Source organism: Pantherophis guttatus, chromosome 6, assembly GCF_059756535.1.
Source record: "Pantherophis guttatus breed Tessera chromosome 6, ASM5975653v1, whole genome shotgun sequence".
Taxonomy (NCBI): domain Eukaryota; kingdom Metazoa; phylum Chordata; class Lepidosauria; order Squamata; family Colubridae; genus Pantherophis; species Pantherophis guttatus.
In genome coordinates this window covers 30,656,644-30,682,226 of record NC_142068.1, presented here as the reverse complement: position 1 = coordinate 30,682,226, position 25,583 = coordinate 30,656,644, and the positions used below count along the sequence as shown (strand labels likewise).

Below are 25,583 nucleotides of genomic sequence, written 5' to 3'. Positions count from 1 at the left end.
CAGGAAAAATGACAGTGTTTGTTGTAAAATGCTGTTTAACTTTGGAAATAGACTACAACACCTTGAAAATAGTCCAGTGCTAAGCATTGTTAGTGAGACTAAGTATTCTTGTCAACCTTGTAGAAACTGGCCTAATGACAATTCTTAAACCATTGTAACAGAAATCCAACAGTGGCCTGGTTGAATTTGGAACCATTACAGAAGAGATGAAGTAAAATGTTGTTTTCTTTTACTGTTTTGGAATCTATTTCCCTTAGGCAGGTAGTTTTAAAAAAGGTGTAGAAGATTTGGTGGCTAGAGCAAACCAGTCTGATCGTCTGCATCTGAAAACTAGACAGATTAAACTTATTAAACTATTTATAATAAGTGGACCTAGATTAACTTTTTAAAAGAAAAAAACTGTTTTATTTTGCTTTTAATCTTGGTTTGGACCACATGACGTGCTAGATTTATGGTTAGCTGAGCTCAAAATGCAGCTGTCATCTCAGTATTATCACTGAAGTAAATTTCTAGCTACATCTCCTGTGCAAACTAAGTTAACCCTTGGAGGAGAAAGGAAAAGCAGACTGATGGCAGATAGTCAAGGGAGTAAAACAAGTGAATCTTCCTTGTGGCATTCACATAGCAGGTAATAGCAGCCATTGCTTGACCTACATTTCTTTATGAATAGACTAATGAGACAGTATAGGCTTTAAAAGAAGCTATCTTGATGAGGACCATTTCCTGAGATGAAATTTGTTGAAGGCTAAAATTGGATCCCTTCCTTCATAAGCATAAGACTCTGAAATAAAACTAGAGGGTTTTAATTTATTGTTTTTGTTGGCATCCTTTCCTTGCAATAAATGAAAGTCTACTAAATATTCACAAAAAGGGCATTCAGGGGCTATCATTAAAAAGTGCTAATTGAAGGACCAGCAGCAGATTCATTGAAACAGATCTCAAACAGATAGTCTTGTAATCCAGCTGGGTTTACCATCAAGCATTCATCCATCAGAGAATTGCTGACAAGTCACTCCCTTTTTGATACATATACAATATTTATATGATATATCTGTTTTCAAAACCTGTTTTCATGTCCATATTAAGCATTCTTAAACCTTTAATTCTTTGCATTAAATCCTTAATTTTACATTGGCAGAGTACAGTTAGGAAAGGTGCAATTGTTCTTGACTGAGGGCTCCATCTGGCCTTTAATGGAATGAAATGAGCTAAGAACAAGAGCCAATGTGATGTGTTGACTATGATGTTAAAGTAGAGCCAGACAGATCTACTTTCAATCCTGGAACTCACTGGGTGACAGAGAGCTTATTGTTCTTTCTCAGCCCAAACTACCACAATGTGGATATAAATGAGGTAAAGAAATCTGAGCCACTGGAAAAAAATGTGTGTGTGTATTAAATTAAATCACCTTTAGATAGATAGATAGATAGATAGATAGATAGATAGATAGATAGATAGATAGATAAGTGATTTAATTTAATTCCACTTATGTTTAGTATAAACCACCCTTCTGTGTATTTAATAATTAGTTCCTATCATTACCTTAAAAATGTAAGCTTTTGAGAGATTCTGGGGACTGTATCTAAAACTGATGGGAACCACTTATGATTTTAGACTTCAAATGTATCTTGATATAAGATATCAATGCTCTAAAGTCACCATTCTCTGTGCATGTATAATAATATTGTAATTGTTGGTTCTCTCTGTTACAAAAGCTTAGAGAAAACACAGAAGTAACATTCTTTACCTCAAAAAGTAGAAGTAAAATAAAGAAACCTAAGTAAGTTTTTAGCTACAGTTTTAAACTTTCCTCCCAATAAGCATTTTTTAATTCTATCTTCAGCCCATTCTTTATAGAGACATCCCATTAACAAGCAGTTAATTTTATCCTAATTGTTTTGCAAGATACTAATTGTTCTCTTTGCTTATGTCAACTTTGTTTTCAATAAACATGGCTGGATGTGAATCCAAATACTTCCAAATTGTAGTAAATTAAAAGTGCATTGATACATTGTACAATCCTAGAATAATTCTCTATATTTGTATAGGTGTCGAGTCCTGCCGGAGCTCGCCATCAATGGGGTGTGTGGGAGACGAAGGAGTTCCTGGATAGCAGCATTCAGGGCAATGATTGATGACGTTGCTGGGCCTCTCCGATTCTGCTGTCCTCGCTGCTCGCAGCTGTTACTGTTAAGGGAGTGGGGGGTGCTTGATTGATAATCACCGGATGTATGTTTAAGGGGCTGAGTTTTTGTTAAATAGCGCTGTGGTGTGATTACACCCAGCGCTGACTTTGAACCAAAACACCGACTTGTACTTTACTTTTGACTGCAAGCTTATCATTGCCAAAGTAAACCCTGATTCTCTGTGTGTTACTGGTGATTATTTCCTATCGCAGTTCTGAACGAACGACAAGCCGAGAGAAAGTCAGCGCTTGGTTCCTTTTCGCAAGAGGTGAGGATTCCCTGTGGCTTTGCAGCAAAGGGGGATATGGCAGATGGGACGGCCTTGGAAGAGCAGGAGTGTGGTGGAGATGTGGAGGGGGAGGAACCACTGATAGAGGAGGTGAAGGAGAGTGTGGAACAGTTGGCAGTGAAACCAAAAGTCAAGCAACCCAAGAGCGCCCCGCCCCGGCCGGAGGAGGAGAGTTTTCCAGGACAACGGGCTCGGACGGGGGATTGGTGGCACAGCTCTGTTCTCCTCGGGCCACGGATGCCAACACCCCCTCGCTTGGGAGCATCTTTCCAGGGCTGGAGGGAAAGACGATGGACTGAGGAGGATGAAGGGGATTGGGGGTATCCTGCTTCATCCGGTCCCAGCACCATGGATACGCTACGTGAGCGTTTTGGGGAATCTGGATTTCGTGACGCCCCATCCTGGCAGCCCTGGGTTGCAGGGCTGGAGCCTCCAGGTTCTTCTTGGCAGGATACAGGGGTGACCGCTTCGGAGACCCAGTTCCGGCTCACAAGTCCTAAATTGAGGATGGAGCGGACCTCTAGACGATCCATGGACCAACCCCCTCCAGAACAAGACCAAGGTGCCTCATCGGGAGACCTTGGAGCCGGTCCTGAGCCCCAACCAACGCAATTGGCAGGGGGCTTACCTGTTGGGGGTCGTGGGGCGGCGAGGGACCAACCTAGGCACTGGAGCAGCGAGGACCCCAGGCCCCATGCCTTGGCCTCCGGGGGCCCCGCCGGGGCTGTGGGTCCCGCAGGCCGTTTGGGGACCACCTGCCCTGCAGACTTCCTTTGACGGAAACCCTGAACGAGTGGCTATTTTCTTAAGCCAGGTGATAAGCCATATGGACCAATATGGACAGTGGTATCCCTCCCAGTGGGCTATGGTGGTTGCTGTTACAGGGGTCCTGACGGGAGAAGCAGCTGAGTGGGTGGCAGGCCTCCATGCTAAACATGCAAGGGAACTCGTGGACCTGGGACGATTTCTGGAGGCTCTTCGTGCCAGATTTGAAGACGAAACAAGCGCCCAGGTTGCAGAGGGGGATTTGTTTGCGCTTAAGCAACGGGGCGTACCAGCAAAGGAATATGTACAGGAGTTCCGAAAGATTGCGGCTCGGTTGGTGGGGTGGCCAGAACGTCTTCTGGTGCACCAATTCCATAAAGGACTAGACCGTGATTTACGGCAAGCCTGCGTGTACCGGGGCTTGCCCCCCAAGTTGAGTGTGTGGTACAAGGCAGCCATCGAATTGGACGTCGGTCTCCGAGAATTCCGTATACGGGGTGAAGGGGTTGGAAGTCAAGGAAAACGACCAGCAGAACGCACACAAACACCCAAGGAGACTAGACCGAATGCTGGCTCCGGCTTGGGGGAAAGGATCCAGCGGCCTGCGTTTCGTTGCTTCAGATGTAATCGCCTTGGTCATCGAGCAGCCGACTGTCCTCATCCCATGCCCCGTAACTTGGACCAAAACCCCCCTCCTAGAGCTGTGTTGAGAGGCAGAGGCCGACCAACATCCGAACGGTCCCAAATGACTCGAACATCCTGTATGGAGAGGGATCCCCTGGCTACAGATACTAAGAAAGTGGTGGCGGAAAAGTTCCCGATTGCGGCTGGGGATAGTGATGATGACGATGAGGACCCACATGACCCGATGGTGAGCGACCCCATCCGACCTTTTGTGGTACCAGTCGTACTCCGAAACCCACGGGCCACCACTGGACGTCGATATGAGGCATTGATTGATTCAGGGTGTACTCGTTGTTTAATTCGTAGGGCGATAGTTGACGAGCTTGGGCTGCGGGTTGTGCGGTTGAGAACCCCTATTACCTTTGAACAAATGGATGGTTCATTGCTGGGAGGGGCACCAGTGACTCATATAACAGAAAAGGTGCACCTCGATATTGGGGAGCACACCGAAACTATTCGGTTTATTATAGTGGAGAAAATGTTAGAACCAGTGATTTTAGGATTAGCATGGTTGGACAAGTGGGCTCCTACGATATGGTGGGAAGGGGGTTTTCGCAAACTTCGATTACCGTTGGGACCTCCCCCTACCAAGGAGGAAAAGGAGCCAGCAGGGGGAATAGAAGCAGAGAGCCCACCAGTAGACACGACGTATCCTGATGTGTATAGGGATCTCGCCAGAGTCTTTAGTGAGGAGGAATGTGAGACCCTGCCCCCTCACCGGCCTACGGATTGCAGTATTGAGTTAATACCCGGGGCGAAGCTACCCAAGCCCCGGATGTATTCAATGACACAACCCGAACTAAAAGAATTACGGAAATATATAGACAAGAACTTGGCCCGGGGTTTTATCACACCTAGTCGATCAAAGATGGCTGCCCCTGTCCTGTTTCGTGGGAAGAAAGACGGGGGTTTACGCTTAGGCGTTGACTTCAGAGATCTCAATGCAGTGTGTGTGGAGCCCCTCTATCCACTTCCCTTAATGAAGGACCTGTTAGCTGCCCTAGCCACCGGTCGTATCTTTACGAAACTCGACCTACGCGAAGCGTATTATAGGATACGAATCAAACCAGGGGATGAGTGGAAAACAACATTCAATTGTCCCTTGGGAAGCTATCAGTTCCAGGTCATGCCGTTCGGACTACAGGGCGCCCCTGCGGTGTTCATGCAGTTCATCAATGAAGTGCTGCATGAACATCTGTACAGGGGTGTCCTTGTATATTTGGATGACATCTTAATTTACACGCAAACTGAAGAGGAACATATATCTCTGGTCCGACAGGTCTTAGACAAATTATTAGCTGCTAAGCTGTACGTGAAACTATCCAAATGTGAGTTTCACAAAAAGAGGATAGATTATCTAGGCTATCGAATATCAGAGAGCGGGGTAGAGATGGATCCCAGAAAAGTCCAGGCAGTGCTTGAATGGCAGGCCCCTAGAACCAGAAAGCAATTACAGAGCTTTCTAGGCTTTGCAAACTTCTATCGGCAGTTCATTCCCAGATTTGCTGAAATAGCCCTACCACTAACAGATCTGTTACGGACCAAACCGGCCACAGCTAAACCAAAGCCGGGACAAGCGTTGACGTGGTCGTCAGCGTGTCAAATGGCTTTCGAGCAGTTAAAAACACTCTTTGCTCAAGAACCAGTACTCAAGCATCCAGACCCAACGCAGGCATTCGTAGTCCAAGCAGATGCTAGCGACGTGGCTGTAGGAGCAGTACTCCTACAAAGAACACAGCAGGGAGGGTTACAACCTTGTGCCTATACGTCTAAAAAGTTAACCACGACAGAGCGGGCATGGGCGATCTGGGAAAAAGAGGCATTCGCGGTCCGTTGGGCGTTGATGACATGGCGACATCTCTTGGAGGGGGCGTCTCATCCTTTTGAGGTATGGACGGACCATAAAAACTTAGAAGCCTTACAAACGCCCAGGCGACTATCTCCCAAACAGATAAGGTGGGCACAATATTTTCAGCGTTTCTCTTTCCGGTTGCGGTATGTTCCTGCTGGGAAAAACTTCCTGGCTGATGCACTGTCCCGGATGCCACAGTATAATAGCAAGCGAGAGGAAGTGATAGAACCTCTAATTGCACCTTCCCAAACCCTATTAAGACTTACAGAAGTAGATGGTCACTTACGTACCGAGTTTAAAACAGCTTTACAACAGGATCGATGGGTAATCCAAAACCCCTCTATGGTTAGCTATAATGATGGAATAGCGTGGAGGGAGAATAGAATATATGTTCCAGAACGTTTACGGAACGTAGTGTTATGCAGGTGCCATGATGCCAAATCAGCAGGCCATTTTGGGTATTTAAAAACTCTACACCTTGTGAGGAGGCAATTCTGGTGGCCACGAATGCGTAAGGACATAGAAACATACGTAAAAGGTTGTACAACCTGTGCAACCGCCAAACCCTGGTCTGGACGACCGTTAGGACTATTACAGACAGTTGCGAATCCTAGCAGGCCTTGGGAAGAGATAGCTATGGATTTCATAGTAGATCTCCCCCCTAGCCATGGCCACACTGTAATTTGGACGGTGGTAGATCTGTTTTCGAAACAGGCCCACTTTGTGCCATGTAAAAGCATACCATCCGCGCGACAATTAACCGAACTCTTTTTGCAACATATCTATCGTCTCCATGGAGCACCTAAGAGGATTATATCCGACCGCGGTGTTCAATTCACCTCTAAGTTTTGGAGACGATTTGTCCGTTTAATTGGGTCCTCTCAAGGGTTAAGTTCAGCATTCCACCCGAGCACTAACGGGGCGGCTGAACGGGCCAATGCCATGGTCGAAAGATATATCAGATGCTACGTTTCATACCAGCAGACGAATTGGTCAGGACTCCTGCCTTTCGCCGAAGTGGCATATAACAACATACCCCACCGCAGTACTGGGTTCTCCCCTTTCCAAGTAATATATGGCCGAGAGTTTTCAGCCATTCCAGAGTTAGATCCCCCTATGACAGACGGTGACACGCCACGCAGTTGGGCCGATAAAATTAGTAATGTATGGCCAAGTGTAAAAACAGCATTACAAAAGGCAGCAGACGAGTACAAAAAATATGCAGACAAGAAAAGAGCTGATCCAAAACCATTCCGGATAGGAGACAAAGTATACTTATCTACGAAATACCTTAAACTCCGACTGCCCAGTAAAAAATTAGGACCTAAATATATAGGACCATTTCCCATAACACAAGTCATCAATCCGGTAACCGTAGCTCTTAAACTTCCCCCTCTGTTCAGTAGGATACATCCCGTATTCCATAGCAGTTTGGTGAAACCGGTGACGATAGAAAGGCCAGGTACCTCAACTACTCCACCGGGTCCCGTGCATACCAACCAATATGAGATAGACCGAATATTGGACTCCAGGGTTCGTAGGGGGATGTTACAATATCTTGTGCGGTGGAAAGGATACCCTGTAACACAGGCCTCGTGGGTGGCAGCACCCGATGTTCACGCTGCCCGATTGATACAACGGTTCCATCGGAAATACCCAGCCAAACCTAATGCAGGATCGTAACAGTGACTAACATCTGTATGCTTTCCATTTATAGGTGAGCTCCTGGTAGGGGGGGCCGCCTGTCGAGTCCTGCCGGAGCTCGCCATCAATGGGGTGTGTGGGAGACGAAGGAGTTCCTGGATAGCAGCATTCAGGGCAATGATTGATGACGTTGCTGGGCCTCTCCGATTCTGCTGTCCTCGCTGCTCGCAGCTGTTACTGTTAAGGGAGTGGGGGGTGCTTGATTGATAATCACCGGATGTATGTTTAAGGGGCTGAGTTTTTGTTAAATAGCGCTGTGGTGTGATTACACCCAGCGCTGACTTTGAACCAAAACACCGACTTGTACTTTACTTTTGACTGCAAGCTTATCATTGCCAAAGTAAACCCTGATTCTCTGTGTGTTACTGGTGATTATTTCCTATCGCAGTTCTGAACGAACGACAAGCCGAGAATAGGTGATAAAAGATTATCGCAAACATTTAATTTTAAATGACGTCTCTTTTCTTAGTAGAACCTATTAGATGTCATAGAACCATAGAATTGGCAGGCCATCCAATCTTCACCCAATTAGTGCAGAAATCAGAATTAAAACATCCACATTGTTTAGTCTCCACTTAAACACCTCAATGAAATGAAGCCCATCACTCACCCCTTGATAAGTGAATACATTTTATCTTTCATTAGACAAGTATTCAAAATACTGATCTAAATCTTAACTTAGGAACTTTTGTTGGGCTTTATCCTCAGCCTTATAATATCCCCCAACACTCATTACTGTATATATCTTTAAATTCCATTTAGAATTTCCTATTGAGATGTGCCAAATAGGTGTACATACACCTATTTAAAGAGTAGTTAAATATTTAAAAAGTAAGTTTAGAAAAAATGAAAGGTTTTTTTTGAATGCTCAAACTGTGAACTGTGATGAGGCACAAGATACATGTAACATAAAAATTTTACAAAGATCAATGAGAAATAAGACTTTTCTACCAACCAACCGAACTGTAGAAATGGCTGAGTGTGTATTGTAACTAATTTGCATTAGTTTCCTGTATTTATTTATTTCATGTTTTAATTTGGTTTACACCAGTGACTGGTGTTCTCTGACAAAGCAAATATTGTGCATAAAGGATGTATTTTGACAGTCTCTCACTCCATATTGTAATAAAAATCCCAGAAGAAACACCTTTTAGGACATTGGTCTACTGAAGCTAAAGGCATTTTGATCTTCAACTTTAAGGCTTGTTTGTGTCATATGCAAGGATGCATGGATGGGTAGTTTCAAATCCTCTTTCTTCTAAATAAGATTGGATCATTAGGTGTATCATACCATAAAAGCAAGACTGCTTTTCCTATTGTTTCTATGCCTATATTTTTGCTTGAGTAGTCAATTTTGCAAAGTGATAGAAAGAAAGATTTAGCAAGTATGGCTTAAAAGTTTTGGGAGCACTCTAAGGCACCCATATACCATCTCTTTTTGTGAGCTGCACTGGTTGTTGATAGACTTCAGAGTAATTCAAGGTGCTCATTGTCACCTTTAATGCCCTACATATTTCAAGTCCAGGGTATCTTTATAGCCATTTTCTCCTGGTGACATCTGCCCACCTAATAAACTCTAGCAGGAAGTGCTGTCTGTGTGTCCCACATCTAGTGGTTTCATCTTCAAGAGCCAGATATTTGAATTCCCCCCTCCCTCCTCTGGATTTTTAGAAAAGTGAACACTTAGATATTTCTTGACTCACATGGAGCTGAATTGATTATCCTTCCAAATAATCATTTCGCTTTTATTGTATTGAATTTGATTTCCACTTTTATTTATACAATGACACAAATTGCATTGCTTTTAAATTTGATTATAACACTTGTTTTCTGAATCCAAAGTTATGTATTTGGGAAGTATGGTATACAAGATTCAAAGTTACTCTTCGAAGTATTCAATAAACCCTGTAAATAAATAAATAAACTTTTTATATGTAACTGAGTTCTCATTGTTCAAACGTGCTTGGAGATGTGTTTAATCATGATATATTTAATAAACCATAGTTTGCTGGATTCATCTTAATGGTAACCATAAATAATGGTTTAGCGATTATGGTGGGCGATTATGGTTTAGCGATTATGAACAGCATGGAAGCAGAACAAAAAATGTTACATTAAATCAACAAGCCAATAACTGTTTCAGGCTTTGGCTATACCAATTGTCATCAATACAAAAAATCAATAATTGAACAGCCATCTGTTCAATTATTGAACAGCCCATGCTCTAGCTTTGCATTTTCTGCAGTAGTGAGTTGGACTATACAAGACTGTCCAATTGTGTAACAATGTACATGAAAGTGTTCCCTTAATTTGCACTTAGTATGAAAGTTGGATCTACATTGAATCTGAAATTTTGACAAAGATAAAAAAGCAAGGGAATTTCCAAAGGCAAAAGAAATAATAATTAAAAAAAGAAAGAAATGACAGAGATTTTTTTTTTAAGCTTTAAGCTAAAATAAAACATTTGGACAAAGCAACAGAGGGGAGGTTTCCAGTTTATTACAAGGCTTTATATAATACACATTGCTGAAAACCACAGTTCTCATATTTCACAATTTTATATTCTTGGGCCAAGGCAAAGAGAGAGAGAGAAGAGAACTTGGGCCAATATGCATGTCTATTTTACATGTCTGTAAATGGCTAACAGTTGCAAAACAACTATAGTACTTTAGAAACTTGTATCCTGGATGCTTAGCAGTGCATACTTAGTGCATACTAAGAAGTCTTACAGAATTCTGAATGTATTATACATGACCTGAATTTTCAAAGATGAATGGAAGCAAGAATCCAACTGAAATTGCATTTTAACTTGAAAGGATTTTTTGAAGTAAAAAACTTCAAAGTAAAAGAGGAAAACTTTTAAAACACTTATTGAACAATGAACTGCTGGTTTCCCAGATTGACTTTTTCTCTTTCCAGAAATGCAGGTAGTCCTCAACTTACAAAGTTCATTTAGTGACCAATCAAAGTTACAATGGCACTGAAAAAGTGACTTATGACCATTTTTCACAGTTACAACCTTTGTAGCATGTGATCCAAATTCAGATGCTTGGCAACTGGTTCATACTTATGACCATTGCTGTGTGCAAGGGTCATGTGATCACATTTTGCAGCTTTTTGACAAGCAAAGTCAATGGAGAGGCCAGATTCACTTAACAATTGGGTTACTAACTTATCAACTGCAGTGATTTACTTAACAACTGTGGCAAGAAAGGTTGTAAAATGAGGCAAAACTCACTTTACAAATGTCTCACTTAAGAACAGAAATTTTGGGTTCAGTTGTGGTCAGAAGTCGAGGACTATTTGTACTGGATAATGATTATATAGGGTGGTTTTTTTAATCAATACTTTTTTTTGCCACTTCAAATATCTCATACTGTAGATCACAAGCAAAAACATAAAATGCCCAATAATATAATAAAAATTATTAATATATCAAACAAATACAGTTGATATATTAACCTAAAACCATACCAGATGTCCTGAAACAACAAGCATTTCTCACATAGTTAGATATCTACCCTCTGTCACTGTCCAACATACATTGAAAAACACAAGAAGACATATGTCATAGTGTAACAAACCAGATCTAAGAATATTTTTGGAGAAAGAACAAGTTAAACTGGGAAAGCAGTTTTAACTTGACAAATATATAATCAGGCATTGCACTTTGGGGAAATTTGGGGAATTTCCTTACTTATATGGAAACTTCTCCTTGCCTTTGTAATGAAATAGTAATAGAGTTTATGACAGAGAAATAGGAGAGAAACAATTTATTAGAAATGTGAATAGAAAAAAATAGTGTAGAGGTATATGTTGATGCTGATTTATCTGGATTGAAAGTTGCATTCCTTTTGGTGCTTATTAAAGGATTAACTATAAAATACATTTTTTAATATATTATCTGCTTATATATTGCAAATAAAGCAGTTATTATAAAGTTATGTCATTGGAAGGCAATTAAATCTAATTAGAAACCTTTAATACTGGCTTTGAAAGATTTTCTTGGAGGTAAGGGATTTATAAATCAGTTTAAACTGGCCATCATTCTGTTCTTCCAAAGTTTGTTTAAAAAAAAAAAGCTGGAAAATCTGTATTCATTCACATCTGTCCTAGATTATATAGCTTTGTATGGAACTACCCGAAATTTATATTTACATATTTCTTTCTCAGTCATTTCCAGTTAAGTCAGCCTAATGCATTTCAGATTTCCATATGTGCTAATAAAGTGTATACTTTATATACCAAACCAACAGACAAAGGCTGAAACAGACATATCATGAACAGCACACAATATATATAAAAAACCAAAATATTATTAAAGGACAAAGAAATCTATATCCTACCAACACCATCCCTATACAGATACTAGACAACCTGATCAAGAGTAACCTCAGCTACCTAACCAAGAAATATCAAATCACAAAAGAAGAAAAGATGAAAAGCAGTGGAGTCATCCTTCCATGCTTCTATGAATGCTCCAAATTACACAAGCTTAACATACCTCTTTCTCCAAATGTATGACTATCAGGGACCCAACATACAACATAACCAAATAACTTACAAAAAAGGTTTGAAGATTTTACAGAGGGCATGAATATTTTATTAACTCCACACCACAGTGGCTCCAGAAAATGAGACCTAAAAATAGGATATGAAATTATGATTTAACTTAATGTCACAGCACTTTTTATATCCATCAACCCAGAACTAGTGAAAGAATCCATGGCAGCAGTACTACATGACACACCAGACCAAAACAAATTCATTAAGATCAAAATACCCACAATCATGAACATTATCAATCTCTTCCTCATGCCTACTTTCAATGTCATGGAAAAATATACCAACAAATTAAAGGTACACCCAAGGAGTTCACCACTTCAGAATCCATAGCTGAGTCTGTAATGCAGTGTCTAGAAACTATAGTACTCCAACACATTCAACCAAAAGTATGGATCTATAGAACTGGAAGTAAAACCAGCGGGAGGGTCCACCCACTGACCCTGATGTCATCAGAAGCGATCTGCGCGTGCACGAGTGATGCATGCACACGCGCGATCGCGTTGCAAACCGGTAGTAAAGATAAATAGAACCCACCCGATTGACACCTTCATCATAATAGTAAAGAAAAACTAGAGAAGGCACATGAAACTATCAACAACTTCTTCAAAGAAATAAAATTCACAAGGAAAAGAGAAAACAGTACTCTTCCGTTCCTGAATAATCTCATCAGCCAAAGAAATGACAGCAAATTAGAAACATATATCTATAGAAAAACAATCCATACTAACCAAATGTTAATTACCAATTTAACATCCCACTATAGAGCAACTAACACAATCTTTGAAAAAGATAATACTACCATATGACAAAAGTATCTCAGAAACAACCAAGGCTATTAAACCTCATAGAGCACATAACCCAACTAAGTCCCTGAAAAAATATCTCAGATAAACCGAAAGACCCTAGTCTAAGAAAAACAAAACAAAACCAGAGTCATCTACAACATACAGTGTAAGGACTATAACAGCCACTATGTAGGAACAGACAGGCAGAAGACCAGCAGAGTGCATCCATGAACACCAACTAGCAGTCTGAAGACAATGATAACTCACAACACATGGAAAGACTCAATTATAGTTTCAACTGGGAAACCATAAACATCCTAGACCAAGCTGAATCCAAAACCACTAGAATATTCTTGGAAGCCTGGAATTCAGATAAATCAGCCATCAATAAACACAGAAACAATCCATATTTACACAGCATTCAAAAGAGACAATAGAAAAAGCTGAGAAGGAAACACAATGACCAGAGCACATCCTCTCCAACACCCAACATCCAGATAAGCAGGGATTATCACCAGTCAAACAATCAAGCAAGCAGTAAACAGTAATCTAATCAAGGAACTACCAATGAGAAAACCAAACCCCCACCAACACTGGCAGGATATGCTACTGTATATAAACAGGGAACAAATCCCACACTATATTTTATGATTATGGTACCCAGGTAATAAAGTAATAAAACTGTGCAAGCAAACAAACTTCACAATTCAACTCTGAACTACATATATACTTTTCTATAGAGCCATGTCTGGTTATCAACTACAAATACTCATTTAGAATTTCAATAATACAATTTAGTTCGGACTTACTTAGGGCCAAAGTTAAACACATAATGAATATGAAGTTTTCAAATAGCACTACTGAGCCCATTAATTGGGATCAAGGTTTGGGAGAAGAGGATAAAACGTTTTCCATCTTCATATTTTGTTTTTTCTTTTTAATCTCTGTAGGTGGCTCAGTGGCTAAGATGTGAGTGAGTTCAAATCCCTAGTATAGGTCTTCTGTGTGAGCAGGAGGTTGGACTAGATGACCTCCAAGGCCCCTTCCAACTCTGTTACTGTTAATCTCTCTCATTTGCTATTTTGTCCAAATTATGCTATTTTTCAAGATCTCCAGACACCAGTCAATTGAAACCTGGAGCTGAGAATCATAAGGATCTGGCTAATCAGAGGTAACTAGTAGATGCAAAAATGAAAACTAAAGGACAGTTCTAAGATTTTGAAAATTTTTAAGAATCTCAAGTATAATTAAGTAGCTGAAAGTAGCTGCAGTCATTTGTTGTTAAATGAACAACTATACATTTTCTCAGAATTTACTGACGTATGAAAGGGCTGGAAGCAGCTGGAAAAAAATAGATAGGTTCATATTTAGGATTATATCTATTTTTTTCACTTTCACTTTCGGGGCAAAATATCAGTGAGTGAAGGGAATTCTTCCTTCCTTACATTATTTTACAATATTTGTACAAAACAGAGATGTCTCCCTTTGCTGTTATAGTAATTCTTTTCAAACAGATGGCATCCTATCATATAACATCACATACAAAAGGTACTGTGGGTGATAAACATATGGCTTTTATTAGCTATGAAAACAAGTTCTTCATTTTTCTTCTTAAAAAAGCTGAGAATTTCTTCAACTTCTACAGTGCCAAAATACATCGTCTCTCATTTTACCATTTGAAAATATTATAGGAATATGTCACTCCAGATAGCTATTCTTCAAAGCTTCTGTAAGTGTTCTGTGCTTTCCCATCTAATACAAACATATCACACAGTACTTTCCCTGGATATATCCTCTCATTCTTTGCTAATACTGTAGACTATATAAAATAAAGAATAGAATAGAATAGAATAGAATAGAATAGAATAGAATAGAATAGAATAGAATAGAATAACAGAGTTATTGGAGGTCTTCTAGTCCAACCCCCTGCTTAGGCAGGAAACCCTACACCACTTCAGACAAATGGTTATCCAACATCTTCTTAAAAATTTCCAGTATTGGGGCATTCACAACTTCTGCAGGCAAGTTGTTCCACTGATTAATTGTTCTAGCTGTCAGGAAATTTCTCGTTAAATTGCTTCTCTCCTTGATTAGTTTCCCCCCCTTGCTTCTTGTTCTACCCTTAAGTGCTTTGAAGAATAGTTTGACTCCTTCTTCTTTGTGGCAACCCCTGAGATATTGGAACACTGCTATCATGTCTCCCCTAGTCCTTCTCTTCATCAAACTAGACATACCCAGTTCCTGCAACCGTTCTTCATATGTTTTAGCCTCCAGTCCCCTAATCATCTTTATTGCTCTTCTCTGCACTCTTTCTAGAGTCTCAACATCTTTTTTACATCGTGGCAACCAAAACTGAATGCAATATTCCAACACATGACCGTTGAACCTCCCTTTAAAGCAAGAATTCTGGGAGTTGAAGTCCACAAGTCTTAAAGTCACCAAGGTTGGAGACCCCTGCTTTAAAGCGTGTAGCAAATTTCAGTGACACTATTGTCAATATAGTAATTAGTAGTATGATTTCCTATCATTCTGAAGTTTGAACCTGGTCCACCTTTATTACTTTATAAGTAAGTCAATGAGGCAAAAAACATTATATTCCTTCCTTCTCATAATGAGATCCCCAGGCACATTAACAGAGCCATATCTTTAGAGCTGTTCAGAAACTCTAAAAAGTCCTCACCACTGAAAACAGCTAATACAGCAGCAGCAGCAACCACCATTACTAATTTTTTTCAAAAGACCAACTATCCTAGAAATTTTGAAAAACATATTCTCCTATTCATTGTGGTCCCGCTAAAATCTTAGAGACAACCTTGCTTATGCTGGAACCCAATAGGAAAGAGCCCTGCATACAATCTGAATGAGGAAAAATATTTTGGGACCAAAAGATTCCCTCCACATTTTGGGAGTAGGTTCCTCTGAGCTCTAATTTTATTAAAATGAAATAGATACATAAAAAAGAAACTGCTTTATTACTGTCTCCTGTGGCATATATTTTTGGTCTCTAATGTATGAGAAGAGTTTTTCTCATTTTAAATACATTATATGCAGGTGGCAAATGGCATTAATAAGGTAAACAGTTGAACAACTTGCCTCCAGAAGTTGTAAATGCACCAACACTGGAAGTTTTTAAGAAAAGATTGGATACCATTTGTCTGAAATTGTGTAGGGTTTCCTGCTTAAGCAGGGGATTGGACTAGAAGACCTCCAAAGTCCCTTCCAACTCTGATATTCTGTTCTTTGTTAAAAAGGTATCTATCAATTCTTAAAAATCCAGGTAGTTTGCTTTGTCTTTGTTGAGATCTTTTGAGTTTACACCATACTTTATGTGTTTTCCTGGAGATCTCTCAAATGATCTCAATAAATACAGTGAGTTTTTAATATATTGCAATTTTAATGTTAGGGTACTTAGAATCTATTTTACACATAATCTTATCCATATAACCAACCTATCTTCCTCTGTCTTTTCTCATTCCACCTCACTCCACTTTAATTCCTACATCAACCTAGTTACTCTATTCACCTGATGAATTGAGCTCCATCCTCCAAAATGCGTTTTAATAAAATGTGTTCACTGGAAAAGGTGCTACCAGATACCCATTTTTTGTTGTTGCCATAGATTAACCTAGATCTCTTAGTACAATAGAATATTGAGGTATCAGTTAACAACAGTTGGAGGAAATTAGAGTTAACTACAATGGAGGAAACTAGAGAAGGGAGGATTGAATTGAATAAGGACTGACCTGAATTAAAAAAAACCCAATTTTTGAACTTCTTTTTAAAAGAAAAAGAAAAAGGGCATTCTAATGGGTTTCAAATTCTGAAATATAATCTAGCTAGAAACTGTTGTTTGTGTATAAAAATAATTATTTTACCCAATATTCAAACTGCAATGCCTATAAATAAGTATGCCTTGATTAAACATGTATACATAAAACTATATTCAAGTAAACCAGAGGATTTTAGTAACAATACCACTGGAGGGAGAGTTTATATAGGTAGTTCTTGCTTACTAGCAGTTTCACTTAATGACTTTTTAAAGTTACAATGGTGTAAAAATTCAGATTTACTGCAATTTATGTAATGAAATAAATGATGCATATTTTATTTATTTATTAGATTTGTGTGCCTTCCATCTTATCTAGAGATGATTCGGGTTGATTCACAAGCATAAATCTTCGCATTTACTTCCATTGTGGTGTCCCACAGTCATACGATTGCTACTTGTGTTAGAATAGAGTAGAGTAGAGTAGAGTAGAGTAGAGTAGAGTAGAGTAGAGTAGAGTAGAGTAGAGTAGATAGAATAACAGAGTTGGAAGGGACATTGGAGGTCTTCTAGTCCAACCACCTGCTTAGCCGGGAAACCCTACACCATGTTTATGTTTATCTAATATCTTCTTAAAAACTTCCAGTGTTGGAGCATTTACAACTTCTGGAGGCAAGTTGTTCCAGTGATTAATTGTTCTAACTGTCAGGAAATTTCTCCTTATTCTAAATTGCTTCTCTCCTTGATTAGTTTCCACCCATTGCTTCTTGTTCTACCCTCAAGTGCTTTGGAGAATAGTTTGGCTCCCTCTTCTTTGTGGTAACCCCTGAGATATCAGAACACTGCTATTATGCAGTGCCTAGTCCTTCTTTTCATAAGATTAGACATATCCAGTGTTTTTTGTGTGTTTTACAACTGGCTTCCAACAAGCAGAGTTAATAGAGAACAAACAAGTGAAACTGCAAGTTATAGTCACGTGTCTTGCTTAATGCAGTGTTTCATTTAATGACTGAATAGGTAGTAATGTAAGTTCCTTGTGATCATATGATTTCCTGCTTAGTGACCACAGCATTTAGTAATGGAATTGTTGGTCCCAATTATAGTACCTAAACGAGGACTACTTGCAATTTTTAAAAAGTATAACTGAAATATAGAATTCCACAAACATATTTTCTCCAGTTTGACATTATGCCACACAATGGAAAATGGATTTACTTACCCTATTACAATACAAGAGATGGCTGTTCCCAAAAAAGCATATGCTAAAATGGATCCTAAATTGCGAAAAAAGTGTCTCTAGGAAACAAAAGAAAAAGAAAAGATAAAGATAATTTTGTGAATGCTATATATTTTAGTAGGTTATTTTTTTATTTATATCCCACATCTATTATTTTTATAAATAACCAAGGCAGCAGCCATATCCGACACACATTCCTCCTCCTATTTTCCCCACAACAACAACCCTGTGAGGTGAGTCGGGCTGAGAAAGAGTGATTGTCCTAAGGACACCTAATTGGCTTTCATGGCTAAGGCAGGACTTGAAGTCACCTCCTGCTTTCTAGCCTCGTGCCTTAACTGCTAGACCAAACTGTAATTGCATGCTTTCATCAAATTCTACACCAAATTTACTGGTTTCAACCATTTTTTAAATTTAATTACAGTTGTGAATGCTTACATTCCAGCAAGTAAGAAATATCTTCTCCAATACATATTTAATAGTCTGGGCAATAAAACAAATTTCTTCCAGTCTAATTTTGTGATAAGCCACTTAAATATAACCTTCTTTAGAAGCAATATTGTTGAAAAGACTTTATCTGGACTATTACCTTAATTTGAAGACTGACTTATTCTCAAAGTGATAGCAAGAAGAGTTGATATCAGAATGTTTATTAAACAATGGTCAGGTTATATAGTGTCAATATATCAAGAAGGATGTAGAATTTGATGTTGCATCAAAACTTAAACACCTTTCATTCTGTTTCATAAGATTAACTGTTCGTTGCATTATTTGAAAGATCAGCACTTTTCTAAGTAATGAAGACTGCTTTTTATTTGAGTTTAGAAATTCGGAGTGAGACAGAGAATGACTTGAAGTGTTTTGTATACTCTATTGCAATATTGCAATTTTAAAAGTATCCAGTGAATGGACGCAGCCAGGATTGAGCTCGTAAATAGAACCAAATTAATTTTTTTATGATTAGGTCTACAGATTTGCCACTTTTTTTTATATTGCAGACTGAATGTAAGCATTTGCAGGAAAAGTTTATATGATTTAACTGTATTATAAAAAGAATCAAAATGGTAATTCGCAGTTGGTAATTTGCAGTTGGTCAAATTAAAACATTTTGGTCCCAGTCATAAAGAGCAGACTGCCTGCTACTATTAAAAAAAATCACTTACCTTTTTTAAACTGTATCCTGCATGAAAAATAATGGGAGGTAATAGAACATTGAAGAAGATGGAAGGATCAAAGGTCATCTGCCAGAAAGAACAAGAAACAGATAAAGAAACACAAAATATTCACTAAGTATTAGATCTTTGAATAGTATCACACTTTACATTAACATTTTACAATATAAATATATCAATAACACTGAACAATATTTAAGAAAACATTTCTTTCTGGTACCTCACCTGTACGAAAATATATATAAAGAATGTATAAGATGTTCCTCATACATTTTTAGTACAGATGAAAAATGTATAAGGAAAAAATGTATAAGACATAAAATGATAAAATTGCAAATTGTGAATGAAGACAAATATACATGTCTCAGGATAATGTTGCAGGATCCAATCTGAAGTGGTCATCAACTCAGATTGGAACCTGCAATTAGCAATTGGCAAATAGCAAGTCATTCAAATGAATTTCAGAAGTAAAAATAAAAATATTGCCACATTTATTTTCTGCAAAGGCTCACTTGAAGGTGATTAAGACAAATTTGTTTAGTGTCAATATATTGGGACTTCTGTTTAAACATTGAAACTTAAGCAGCTAAGTCTATATTTTTATGCAATGGTTATGTCAAATTTCTGGAAGTTTGTTTATTAAATTTATTTGCTCTTCATCTTGTGGTTTCTGGAAACTCTGAGCAGTTTAAATCAAGACACACAAAACAACACACAATAGCAGTAATAAATATAAAATGAATTAACATTACAAAAAAGTAGAACAATGTAAAAACAAGGGTTAAGAGAGAAAGGTAGTGTACCTTCTCTATTAGTGTACCAACCATTTCTACCCAGCAACTTCTTCAGAAATACATATTTCAGGTTGCCATTAACTGGCAGTTGGAACCAGCCTGAGATATTTTGCTACTTAAGGCAAAGGATATAATGTTGCTACTTCAGCTATTCAGATACAGAACCCAGCTAGAGTAATCGCTGAATCTTATTTCAGTGTGGGTGATAGATTAGATTAGAATAACAAAGTTGGAAGGGACCTTGGAGGTCTTCTAGTCCAACCCCCTGCTTAGGCGGGAAACCCTACACCATGTTTATGTTTATCTAATCTCTTCTTAAAAACTTCCAGTGTTGGAGAATTTACAACTTCTGGAGACAAGTTGTTCCACTGATTAATTGTTCTAACTGTCAGGAAATTTCTCCTTATTCTAAATTGCTTCTCTCCTTGATTAGTTTCCACCCATTGCTTCTTGTTCTGCTCTCAAGTGCTTTGGAGAATAGTTTGACTCCCTCTTCTTTGTGGCAACCCCTGAGATATTGGAACACTGCTATCATGTCTCCCCTAGTCCTTCTCTTCATCAAACTAGACATACCCAGTTCCTGCAACCGTTCTTCATATGTTTTAGCCTCCAGTCCCCTTATCTCTGCACTCTTTTGTTAGGGCAGTTTCTTTTCCTGCACTCTGGGCATCAAGCTGCTTGGGTGGCTTCTGGTTTTGGAGAGCAGATGTTGCCTGTATCTCAGAATTTACAGCTTAAATTGTTTGCTCCATTGTTTGCAATATTAGGACCATCTCTTGTTTTTATTCCACCAGTTCTTATTCAATGTGATGAAAGAAAAAAATCTTTTGAAATTTATTTCAAAGCAGTAGCAATTAAATCCCAAGGGAAGACATTTGAAGGGAAAATTTCCAGCTGGTTGGGTGTGTGTGTGTGTGTGTGTGTGTTTCAGATGGTAGAGCATGGAGAGTCATGGCAACATCAAAATGGTGGAAAGAAAACATCTTAACCTCTTTACTTATTTGAAAAGTATTTATTGCCGCAGTCCAAAATAAATTCTCGTTGATGTACAAAATACAAATTAACAATAAAAACAATACCACAATACAATAATGTACATGATAATTAAAAAAAATGAACAAATAATTTTATACTAAATCAAACTTTCTGAAATGCTCAGGAAGTTTTTTTTATGAGCTTCCAGAAGGGTGGAAGTGGGAGTCAATCTTGCTTTGGGGACCAAACTGCTCCAGAGGAGGGGAGTCTTTACAAAAGGAGTTATTTAATTTTTGTGTGACATGAACCCTTTTGAGAATCTGTTAAAAATTGTGAATTCCTTTTCAGAAAAATGTGTGTGTAAACACCTAAACAAAGTAGTGAAAATAAATCTGTAACTTTTCTGCTATCCATGTTCATGGACTCCCTGAAACCTATCCACAGATTTCTAAGTTTAAAAAGACAGGCCAGTAAGCAGTGGTGGGTTGCAACCGGTGTTACTACCTGTTCTCTTTGTGCACGTGCTTTGCACGCAATTGCTGTGCGCATTTTCTCTTCATTCACACGTGCGCCAAACTTGCGCTCCGCACAAGTGTGTTAGGTTTCTGGCCAGCTGAGGTGTGGCAATCCCCTCTGCCGGGCCTATCAGCTGGGTTAAAAACCAAGAAATAAAGGTAGGAATAAAGCGGGTGTGGGCGTGAGAGCCCAGCTCCCAGTCACAGAGAACCGGTTCGGTGATGTCACATCATCACCGTTACTGGGCCACACTGGGAGCAACTCACCACTGCCAGTAAGAAATTTCCAGCCAGTCCACATGCATCAAAAAGTATCAGTCGAATCTTTGAGAACCACAAAGTCAAAAACTTCTCAGTAATATGCAAAGGGATTAGCTCTAATCATCTCATTAGACTCAATCCATCCAATTTTCAACTCAGAAAAAATACAAACAATTGCCTAACATTAAAAATGTTCAGTAATAACCATAATTTATAGCAACTAATCTTTTGGCTGGCCCTTCCCTAATACGATTTAGGACAAATTAATAACTGCTTTTTGAAGGTTTATTATTATTGTAAATCAATTTTATTTAACAGAAAGATTAGTTGAAATTTCAGTAAGAGTGTTTCTACTCAATAGCACCAACATAAAATATTTTGTTATGCTTTCTATTCCCACCTGGACCCACAGGAAATGCTTGGTACTATGGCAATGGTACCACTTTGCCTCTAAGGACCTTTCACTTACTTTCACTTCCCTTCATGCTTACTATTGAAAGAATGAGAAGTGTTTTAAGGCTTTTTTTGTTTTCTCAATCCCAGAAACACAAAATGTAATCTTATGAAATTTTAAAGAACACAAGGGATTGTAGAGCAACTGTGAAGTTTTCTGCATGGAATGTTCATATACTTCATTTTTAAAATAAGCAGCATAATGTCCAGATGGACATACACAAAATTTATTTGGGAAAAAAGGGAGGAAAATATGAAGAATTTAAAAAGTCACATAGATTTTCAAATAAAAGTGATAAAATTAGTGTAACTTGTTTAATCAATGGTATACAGTTGACTAAAATTTGAGTCTCAAAAGATATGCAATCTTAATTTTAGAAAGAATGCTGAGATGTTGTAAATCTTTGCCTCCTTGTCCCTTGTGATTTTAATATTTTTAATCTCATGCTTTTTGCATTTGCTTGAGTGATTTCTCAAAAACTGTATTGAGCAGTAGTTGGGGAAGGAGATGAGCTATGCTGTTTGCTGTATTTCAAAGAGCTGTGAAATAAGATCCTCTATGGCCCTGTTTCTCAACCTTGGCAAATTTAATATGCTGGCTGAGGAATTCTGGGATTTGAAGTCCACATGTCTTAAACATAACAAGGCTGACAAAAACTACTTTATCGGGAGAAGAGGGAACTTGGGTGGGGCCCAGAGACAGAGGGGGAATGATGCAAGAATTCCCACAGCTGGGAAGTTTTTGAATTTCAGTGTAACGAAAGGACAATTGCATTAGTTTTCAGTCATACATGTTGCAGTTCAGCTGGGTATAAATTGTCTCTACTTTCAACTGCTTCCAGCTTTGCAGGACATGAAGCTAGCTTTAAAATGAATAATCTTTTGGTGGTCCCCTGAATCCACCTTTTCAGCAGCTTTGTTCTTGCATGATAAAAAAAATTAGCAGTTTTAATCTAATAAAATTTTATGCAAGAGAGCCAAATCCAAAAAACATATGGGAGATGTAATAATCAGATAATCAGTTAAATTTTAGAGCACAGAAACAAGACGTCAGATTGCACAGGAAGTTTTATGGATTTTATCGAAAAATATAGATTCCTTCTACAGTAACTTCAAATATACTCTGAATATATCTAATAAAATCATTGGATTTAAATTAATTAATGGCAAACTATTAGACCATACTTCTTTTAAAAGACATCTTGTTTCCAGGAGCATAAATTACCAGACATTATTAAAATTTCATTGGGAAAATTTAAATCTATAGATTGATTCTGTTTTACTTTTAACGATGGTGACAACGGGAAACCTTTAATGAATTCATTAATAATTTTGATACCATCTTTGCCAGGGCAATCCATAAACTCATACCAGTATTCAGCATTTTTATGCCTGCAGACTGCATTTTTTGCACCTTGTTTTAATAACCATTTTACGATTTAAAACAGAAGTCCGTTATATAAAATATCATTTTATAAGGATTTGAATTCAACTGTATCTTCTATTTGTTTCTGCCAGTTTAATAACCTTAAAAGCAAGAACATATCATTAGCTAAATGTTCTGTAGTTTTTTGTTCCCATAAAGTGCCTTCCTTTTATGGGGTTATGATCCTAGATGAATTATTTAGTTCTGTAACAATACAGCTGGACTAGAAAATGACTTCCTTTTTTCTTTTGTCCAGCAGATAGCTTGAATGATAAACAGGAAATGGAAACTCAGCATTTTTTAAAAAAAGTTCTGCATTCTGCTTACTTTGGATTATTAAACCGAAATCAACTAGCTGGCCATTAACAGCAAAAGTACATTTTGCTGCATTGACATCTTTATGAGAGAAAATTAGGAAAAAGTACTTTTAAAATTTAAGGATTTTTGTACTAACAAATTCAAATGATAATTTAACCTGAAAGTTAAACCAAGAAAAGCATTTTATTCACCTTTCTTTTCTAAAATGGGGGAGAATAATATGTCTTTTATGCAAAAATTGTAAGGTGCTCATAGCTTCAAACACAGCTTGCTGAAGAAGCCCTAGCAGAAAGAAAAGTGGCACACTTTTAAGAAGCCAAATGTTCAAATTCTCAAAATCAGAAAATTATTTTTCTGATTTTTATTAATTTTATAAATTAATAAAATTAATTTATTGTAGTCTACTTTCTGTAGTTGGTTTGCTATTTTATTTACTTATTGGTATTTCCTTTATTAAAAAGACAGAAAGAAAAAAATATTATTTAGAAAGAGAACAATGAAATTTCAGAGATTGTTTCCTAAATATTTTAGCCTTCTATAAAATGAGTTTAGAGGAGTAGGTCACTTAGGACATAACAGGGAAAATAACTGACCAATTCAAAAGAAAGAGAAGCCTCAGAGTGGTTTAAAGTTAGGAACCAACATCGTTTTATGTTTGTTAGTTTTTGTCTTGGTGTGTCCCAGATTCCTGAACAGAGTGAATGGTGGAACTTAAACTAGGAAGACTGATCAACAGCAAGTTACAGAGATTGATAGCGTCTTTCTCATTTTTTGCATGACATCACTTCCATGTACTCTTATACATGTCTTCTTATACTCACCACAGCCTTCGAAATGTGAAAGCAGAAAGGGTGAAATAGATATGTTTATTTTCTTATTAAAAACAGACAATTAATTTGGGAAATAAACTTCTTGGCCTGCACATTTAAATCACTCTGATTCGCTTCTTAGGAGCATTATAATCAATCAGAAAAAACAATAATGTAAGATCATCTACACCGAGAAGTCATTATCTTACCTTTTGCAGCATTACATTCCCTTGGTGTGCATTGACATTAAGCTGGCTAATTTCCCTTCTGTACTGATATTCATACACTTGATTTGTGATGTTGACAAGTAGGGTTGGTAAGCCAGCCTTGAGTTTATCACAGTCATAGACATTTCCAGTTTCAAAATCAGATGGAGCTGTGGCATACCGTAAAATTAATCCCATGATGAGACCTAGAGAGGCAAAGAGACAGTCCATGAAAATGAAAGGTTATTCCTCAAAGCAAAATGGGTATGTATGCACATGCATGAGGAAGAAGCAGCTTCAGAAGCAGCTTCTCAGGGAATACTCTACAAAGCACTTACCTTTGTAGCAGTTAATTTGTCCCTCCTAGTTTGAAACACTTCTTTCAAGTTATTTGTACAGCATCATGGCATATCAAAGCAAAATATCAATAAATACCCACTCTCTTTTTCAAAAAAGCATTTTGTGACACATGTAAATTGTGTTAAAAATACCGAATAATGAAGCCATTTCCCCTGAATACTGCATTTTTGCCTTTTTCTTTAGAAATTTTACTTTATAAACCAAATTTCCCAATTATATATGTAATTATGTATGGCCAGAAACAGAATTCTGGAAGTTATAGTCCCTATAGATCAGTGTTTCTCAACCTTGGAAGCTTGAAGATGGGTGGACTTCAACTCCCAGAATCTGGGAGCTTCCAAGGTTGAGAAACACTGCTATAGATGATAGTACAAAGCTGGAAAAAGGCTTTTTTTTTTTAAAAAAAGTAAAAACTGAGGTCATCAGGTTGCCTGTTGTCCTTTAATTACAGAATTAAACA

At 38.1% G+C, this 25,583-nt stretch overlaps 1 protein-coding gene across 1 annotated transcript in view; it reads right to left on the bottom strand.

Annotated features, from left to right (window-relative positions):
• The window catches only part of SLC9A9 (solute carrier family 9 member A9), a 232,268-nt gene that overhangs the window by 198,145 nt on the left and 8,540 nt on the right, over nt 1-25,583 (bottom strand). The window contains exons 3-5 of the mRNA XM_034439299.3: nt 24,767-24,969; nt 18,998-19,075; nt 17,817-17,893 (exon numbers count right to left, since the gene is read on the bottom strand). Of these exons, the coding sequence (XP_034295190.1) occupies nt 17,817-17,893; nt 18,998-19,075; nt 24,767-24,969 (358 nt within the window). The remainder of the gene's footprint in view (nt 1-17,816; nt 17,894-18,997; nt 19,076-24,766; nt 24,970-25,583) is intronic.